Source organism: Gavia stellata, chromosome 6 (assembly GCF_030936135.1).
Source record: "Gavia stellata isolate bGavSte3 chromosome 6, bGavSte3.hap2, whole genome shotgun sequence".
In the NCBI taxonomy this organism is placed as follows: Eukaryota; Metazoa; Chordata; class Aves; order Gaviiformes; family Gaviidae; genus Gavia; species Gavia stellata.
The window spans coordinates 37730944-37738527 of record NC_082599.1 but is presented as its reverse complement, the minus strand read 5'-3'; the positions used below and the strand labels follow the sequence as shown (position 1 = coordinate 37738527).

Sequence of the window (7584 nt, the reverse complement as noted above, 5' to 3'; positions counted from 1 at the left end):
TCCCAAACATATGCAGTGCAATCAGCTCGGTCACACTTACAAGAACACGCTTTAATAAGGCAATCAATCAAACGCTAACAAGTCGGGGAAGGCCTTTCGGAGCCGAATTTGGCTGGCTGGGAAGCGGAGCCGGTGCGGCACATGGGGTACCCCGAAGACAACTCCGCGCCCGCTGGTGACAGGGGGGCGGGTGCCCCCGGGGCAGCGCTGCCTGCACGGCAGCGGCGCGGGCAATTCCCTGCGGGGCCCCGGCCCGACACTCCCCCTAATTCCTCGAAGGGTCTCATCTCCGGCAAGGGCGAGGCGAGGGAAACCTGCCCGCCTGGTGTCAGTGGCTCGGGGCCAGAGGCAGAGCTTGCTGCCGGCTGGGTGCCCTGTGCCTGTCCCGGCCGCCGGCCATGCCCCACGCGTGCCCCGAGCCGGCGCCCCGCGTGGGGCCACGGGCACCCCCACCGGCGGCGAAGGCGTTAACGGCACCGGCCCCTCGCAGCAAAACGAAAATTTCATTATGAAGTAATGAGTAATTCCTCCCAGTGAGATGTATTGTTATATCTTCCACTTCAATTTAGGAGCACAGCGGCTCAATTACCTAGAAAATACAGTCAATTAAAGGCTGCTGATTGGACACGAGGACGGATCATCGATCTTGTACTTTCCAATATCGCTCCAGACACCTCATTTTCCTTCCCCTATTAACTGAAAATACTCTTGGCATTACCGCGACCCGCAGCCTATTTACCTGTCGCAGGCAATCTCTGCCCTGTGACCGAGCCGCGGAGAAATTCACAGCCACCTTTGGCCGCAGCATCCTCCAAGAACGGGCGGTCGGGAGGGCGGCAATGGCCGCCCGGAGCAGCGGGGGAGAGCGGGGACCGTGCCGGCTGCGGGCCAGCCGCGTCCCAGGCTCCCGGTCTCTGCTGCCCGCTCGTCAAGGGGGATGTCCCTTTACGGGTGGAAGCGGTACTCAGCGGGTTAAATACTCTCTGTCTCACACACACCTGTATATATAAAATACAGGTATTGGGGGAAAAAAAAAAATATATATATATTGCCCTGTGCCCTAGCCGATGGCATTTTGCGAACTGGGCATTTTGCAAGAGCGAAGTGGTGCCGCGGTTTTCCCGCAGGCCACGCCGCGCTGCCCACGGCAGCAGCCCGGGCCGGATCCTGCCCTGCGATGGCGGCCCAGCAGGTCTCTCCGCCTGGCCGGGGAAGGGGGGGCCCTGGGCCGTCTAGGACCCCCCGTTTTCGCTGGGCAGCGCTCAGCTGCCCCCCGGCCTCTTCAGCGCTCCCTTCCGCCGGGGTCGCCGGGGGGATTGTATCAGGCACTCGCTCCGCAGCTCCCGGTTTGTCGGACTGGTTCTTCTCCTGCCTGCTAGAAGACAAAGTGAGGAGGGGAAGGGCTTGCAAAGCTCGGATGTTGTTCGGCGCTGCCCTTGGACGCTGTTTACAATAGTTTTTTCCGGGGGGGGGGGGGTGGGTGGGGAGGGAGAATCTATTTGTGAGTGTCCAAAAAGGGACATCGGTTTCCATGTCCATGAGGACATCTCATTCAGAAGGGGCGGAACAATCTGCCTTTAATGATTTAAAGATGGTGACTTTGGATCAGTTTTTAAAAAGCTCTAATAAACAACTTTTTTTGATTGGGAAAAAGATATCCTGGCACGTCCGTGTGTCTTCCATGCTCTCCGTCCGCTATAGGGAAACGCTGCTATTCACTCCCTGTCCTAAGGACAAAACGTCTCCGGTGTGACAATAAACCAGAGGCTCCTCAGCAATTTAACACAAAGTAGATAGCGGAGGTGTTAACATGTCTTTGTTCTGTCCAGCATTTATTTTCCTGCTTATTGAACTGTAACTGTTAGAAAAAGCATGAAAGTGAAATTCGTCTTAAGCAACATTTTTACTTTCTTTTTTTAAAACAAACACAGTAAAAATATGGGTGATATGTTGTTAAAATGTGTCTGTTGTTATTATCGTTGTTAGTGTTGTTATTGTTGTTATTACGTTTTATTCCGACATGGTAACAAATTATGACAGTGTGTTCTTTGGGCTATTTTAAAACAGAATGAAATAAACAATTCCGGTTTTGGAAGAAACTACTACCCAGCCCGGTGCCCGTGTTTTTTAAATTTTAGGTTGACAGAAATGCAAGCAAAAGCAATGATGCTACCTCCTTCCAAAATACCTGAAAGAGGAGGCGGGGGGGGGGGGGGGGGGGCTTGTGAAAGAAATCCACCTCAAGAAGGAAGAGGGACGAGTGTGAAGGACACATACAAACGCAAAGATTGGGGTGGGGAAGGAAACACAAAACCCAATACATGAATTAAATAACACAAAAAAAAAAAAAAAAAAAAAAAAAAGAAGACTCAGCAAGGAAAAGTCAATGAGAGAACTGAAGGCTGAAGTACAAAGGAAGGGAAATCGCCTTTGCTCCAATTTACAGACTGGTGATTGTCTGAAGGAGTTGTGCTCCCTGTCACCTAATCTCTTCCCTTGGCGGCTTGTTAGCGTTTGGCACGGGGTCTCTGCTCGCAGAGCATTATACATTCGATATTCAAAAACCCTCCTTACATATACATCACTTGCTAATTTCGTCAGTGGGTGCACATTTCAGCGACTGATAATAGGACATTGTTATTTAAAGGACAAATAGCTCTGACCCATAAAGAGGCAGGAGCTCGTATTTTTTCCCTGCCAATTCCAGTCTGCCTCTTAAAAATAAAAGTTGGAATGAAAGAGGAGACGAAATGCTGGTTTTCTGCTTAAAACTAAGGAGACAAGGGAGAGTAAAGAACGCAATTAAACCACGAAAGTAACGTACAGAATGACAGTTTTTCTTTATGGTAAAGCATTGTTTTTCCCTATAGAGACAACTGGATAATTCTGTTGAGTTGCAATCCAGAAACCTTTTGCTTTTGCTGTTTGTTCGTTGTTTTTATTTTCTGAACACTCTGATAGATTACATCTTTGCTTTCTTCGTGCGCACAAGCCATTTCCTTATCAAGATAATGTTTCTTTCAAGTATTTCAGATTTTCCTTCTCCATCTTGTAGGTTTGTGCATAAGGTTTGTTGCTGCGACCCGCAGAAGCCCCAGCCCTTGGTAAGAAGTCTATCCACGGAAAAGAAAGTCCCAGCTCATTTCTATAGGTTACCGAAGTGTATTTCATTCGGGTTGGTTTTCTTCCTCTTCCGTGCCTAAAATCCTCCTCAGAGATAAATCGCTCGTCATTTCTTTCCTTCTTCCTTTTTTTTTTTTTCCCCTTGGAATGTAAATCCTTTTAAGACCGAGCTATTTTTAGTCTTTTTTTTTTTTTTTTCCCCGTAGGTGTTCACTTCTGGGGAGAGAACACGATTAAATAAACATCGGCTGTAGGTACTTTAACTCGAAGAGAAGCCCGGGAAAGGGGCGACTTTTTAATAGCCCTGAGGCGCAGGTTTATCTCGTTAAAGGTACTTCTTCTCGCTGGTCCATGGAAACTGAGGTGGCTTTGCTCAGCACAGAGGGCGTGAAAGTGAGGAAAGAGTCAGTCCTGGTTGTGGCCGAACAGGTAAAGTCTGATCCGGAGGGTCTCTGCGCCAGCCCGTTGGACTGGCCGCCGTGGCAAGCCAGGCAGGAGCAGGGGTTGCCCCCGGCGCTGCTGAGTCCATGAGTTGGGGCAGGGTAGAGAGAGGGATGCCTGAAGGCGCACAGCAGTTCTGGTCTCGGGTAGGGGTGGGAGAGGACCCTGAAGGTGTCCAGCGGCCTCAGGGGGGTACTGAAGGGAGTGGCGGCGGAGGCCGACGTGGCGCCGATGCCCATGTGGGAGTAGTAGGGCAGGGGCAGGTGGGAGGGGAACGGGTAGGGCAAATTGCCCGTGGCCGCCGCGTGGCTCATCATGTAGGTATAAAACGCCGGGTCGGCCGGGTGAGGCCAGGTCATGGCCAGGCGCTGTCGCTTGTCCTTCATCCTGCGGTTCTGGAACCAAACCTGCGGGGAGAGGGGAGGCGAGAGCCGTCACCCGCCGCCGCCCCGCTCCGCCCGACCGACGGCACCGGCCACTGCCCCGGGGCGGCGCGGGCGGGAGCGGGTCTGCCGGCGAGCGGAGACCGGCGCCAGCTCTCCCTCCCAGAGGGAGTTGTCATCACGTACGGAGGGAACAGTTAAGCTCCTATAAATCTACAGGGAGACCCAGTGGAGCAGCCCTTTTAGGGTGCTTGTGCTCCTTTCTTCTTGCTAGGGCTTGTCCTGCTGACCCCCGCCGGCTCCGGGCAAGCCCGGCAGCTCTGTCTCCTTGCTGCTGTTTTGCAGCCAGAACTACCTGGGATTATTGTTATCGTTTTTCTTTTCATTGTACAAATGTTTTTGAAAAGGCAAAGCAAAGCGAGATCAAAACAAGATCTGCTGCTGGCTTCCATTTCCTTCCCCCAAGAGCTGAGCGACGTTTGGACTGGATTGGAGGGAGGATTAAAAATAATCTGCTAGGGAGAGGCCGGATTAGCGGCGCTGGCTGGGATGGCTCCGGGAGCCGTATCCCCTCTCCCGCACTGCTGCTTGCTGCAGGGTGCGGGCAGGGCTAGGAAAGGGGCGGGGGGGGGGAGGGTTGTGCTTTCCCGAGTTTTGCAAGGAAGTTTGGCCATATAGATTTATATCGTGCTAATTGGAAACATGTCCGAGCTGTGTGTACCTTGATGGTGGTTTCTGGCAGATTTAGAGCAGCCGCCAGTTCACATCTCCGAGGCCTGGACACGTAGTTCTCCCGGTAAAACTCCTTCTCCAGCCGGGCGATCTGCTCGCGGGTGAAGGCGGTGCGGTAGCGGCGCATCTGGTCGCTGGCGCTGCAGGCCAGCGAGCCCTGGGAGCCGCCGCTGCCTCCGCTGCCCTTGGGGTGGTCCCCCCCGCCGCTGGGACTGCCGGCCAGCGCCTCGGAGCACGGCCCTGCGTGGGGAGCCCGGAGAGGAGACACACGCTCGGAGGCGGGCGGGCACGGAGGGATGCTCCCCGCCCGCCTCCCCAGCGACCTCCGTTCTCCCCTCATCCCTCCCCATTCGCCTGCTCTGTGCCTGCGCGGGTGTACCGAGGATGCTGGGGAGACATCCAAGAGGGACCGGGGGGAGGGCAGGGAGAAGGGGATGCAGCAGCCGTTAAGGGGTTGACGGGTGCTTATTCACTCTGGCTGGAAGGCTACCTGCCCCACCACCACCACCACCACGCACAAACATACACACACCGCTCTGGGAGTGTCTGCTCGATGCTCCCCGCCCCGCTCGCTTCCCGCACTGTGAAGCCGGAGGCGGCCGCCGCAGCATCCTCCGACCCCGAGCGGCTGGGAAAGGCAGGTGTGCCCACTGCCCGAGCCGCAGGGCTCCGCGGCCCCTTCCTCCAGCCCAGCAAGGGCCCAGGAGCGGAGCAGCCGGCAGGCAGGGACCCTGCTCCCTCCGAGGGGGAGGTGAGGCCTCGGGGACTCTCCGCTCAGCCTCCAAAGCCCAGGATGGGGTATTTTCAACGAGCCTCTAAGGGACGAGGGAGGGCAGACAGCGCTCTCCGCGCTTCCCCGCTTCTTCTTGAAGTGACGGAGGAATGGGGAGGGGGGAGAAGCGGGTTGTTGTCGGGGTGGGGGGGGTCTCTGCCGCCCTGGGAAGGTGGGAATAAGGAGTGGGGGCAGGGGGAAAAGGGGCCTGGCCGCTGCGTTTGCTTTCAAATGCAACTCTCCCTCATTGTGCCCGAGACCAAAGGCAATTAATTCATTGGGACCATTTCCGAGCTGGCGCCACCGAGACATAGAAGTGACAAGGCAATTTGGACCGCTCCGCTTTTTTTTTTTTTTTTTTTTTAAACCCAACGTGCAAACAAGGACCTCGCTGCCGCACTTGGGGCAGGCAGGAGTCGGCGAGCGATTTTACGGTCTTTATGGGCGCTTCCGCACTCGCCCGGGCACATTTCACCCTGCAAAACCACAAACAGCTCTCGGCCAGAAAACCCGTTTGATCTTGCTCCCCCCGCCCCAACACATAACAAAAAACCCCGCCGGTGGGGAGGATCGGAAGGGATTTCCTGGAGCATGCACTGTCCAGGCGAAGGGGAAGAATAAAAAAATAAAAAGATGGAGGGAGGAGAGTGGGTGGCGGTCTTGGCCAAGGGGGTCCTACGGGACAAGCTGCAGACCTGATGCATCCACGGCGGGAAGCCTGGCTCCCCTCCAGGGACGCGGGGGCTGCCCGGTGTCGTGTCCTCTGACTCCCAAACAAGCCTCTCGGTGGCAGGGAGCTGAGGAATCAGCCGGGAAAGGAGATCCCCACACACACGCCCCGACTTCGCTGCCCCTCGCTCAGCTGGCGAGGGAAGACCCCCTCCGGCACCCCCCCGCCGCCCCCCCAGTGCTGCCCCCCAGCCCCGGAGCGGGCGGGGGGCTGGAGGCATGGGAAGGAGTTGGGTACCTTTGCTGTGCTGGTACTCGGCGCTCCCCGTGGCGCAGTCCGGGGTGCAGCTCACCTCGATTTCCTCATAGAAATCCGACTCGGTGTCCGAGCTGCTCTGCTGCCCTTTGCTGGAGGGGGGCTCCGGGGCGGGGGGCTGCTGTCCGGCCGAAAGCAGTGCTGCCGCCGCAGAGCGGCTCTCCGGCACCGTCCCTGTCCCTGGCAGCACCTCCACCTCCTCTTCGTCTTCTCCGCCACCTCCTCCTCCTCCTCCTCTCTCCCGGGACGACAAGGGGCCAGGTCTGGGGCTGAGGCAGTTCCGATGGATCATCTTCTCCTGCGGCTCCGGAGCGGGGCTCCCCACTGCTTCGGACAAATTAGGCACCCTCTTGCCAACTAGAGCGCCAAGTTGTGTCCCTTCCAGAAACATCACCATCTCCTTCCTGGTTTCCATTGTGGCTTTGCTTAAGGGAGGGGGGAAAAAAATCCAGATCTCTTCCCCCCCTCCCTCCCGCTCCCGCCCCAGCCTTGTGCAAACCCAGCAACCCTCTCCTGCCAATGCAGAGGAGCAAGCGGTGAGATAGGGTGACCTTGTGATGCGAGCGCTACACTCTGCTGTGCTGCTCTGGGAGGGATCACCATTGCCCTCTTCTTTCTAAGCTGTCATCCTCAATGGTGCAGTCGTCATTACAGTACCACCGGTGACGCCACACATTGATTGCCAGTGGATAAATAGAAACGTCTGCCATGGGGAAGATGAAAGGAAGAGCCGGAGCTAATGGGCTAAATGCGTGATGCACCAGGTGTAGGAGCCCGAGATGGAGAGGGAAGTGTGAAAGAGAGATGCATACGGAGCTGAGCTGCAAAGAGGTTGTAACATGCGGAGAGAGTTCCGCAGGGGGAAGCCTTGCCTGACAATTAAATAGCCTTTTGACTGCTTTAAGCCACAACCTTGATGTAGAATTGAGGCGAAGATCCCTAGCCGCATCCTGGAAGTGAGAAGATACGTACTCAAGCCTCTTCCTTGGATGCATTATTTATTGCTGGCAATCAGCTTCCGCATAACTGCATATATAAGGCTTTAAGAATCCTTTGCAAACTCGAGGATAAGGAAATGCGCTGCTGACATCTGAATGCAGAAATAGCCTTGACTTCTTGTTCTGGTTCAATATCGGTTCCTATTCGTA

The 7584-nt window shown here is 55.6% G+C and overlaps 1 protein-coding gene across 1 annotated transcript; it reads right to left on the bottom strand.

Annotated features, from left to right (window-relative positions):
* Positions 1 to 3440: 3440 nt before the first annotated feature.
* On the bottom strand, positions 3441 to 6851 carry EVX1 (even-skipped homeobox 1). Its single transcript, XM_059819101.1, has 3 exons — positions 6419 to 6851; positions 4669 to 4919; positions 3441 to 3971 (listed from the first exon to the last, which is right to left on the bottom strand). Exons 1-3 carry the CDS (start codon positions 6849 to 6851, stop codon positions 3441 to 3443), a joined length of 1215 nt encoding a protein of 404 aa, XP_059675084.1.
* Between the last annotated feature and the right edge of the window lie 733 nt (positions 6852 to 7584).

Excerpts from the sequence above, each read along its gene's own strand:
- EVX1 (XM_059819101.1), bottom strand. The coding sequence starts at position 6,851 with ATGGAAACCAGGAAGGAGATGGTGATGTTTCTGGAAGGGACACAACTT. Across the intron at positions 4,920-6,418 it reads CGAGTACCAGCACAGCAAAG|GGCCGTGCTCCGAGGCGCTG; the intron begins GTACCCAACTCC and ends CTCCCCACGCAG. Across the intron at positions 3,972-4,668 it reads TGCCAGAAACCACCATCAAG|GTTTGGTTCCAGAACCGCAG; the intron begins GTACACACAGCT and ends CTCTCCCCGCAG.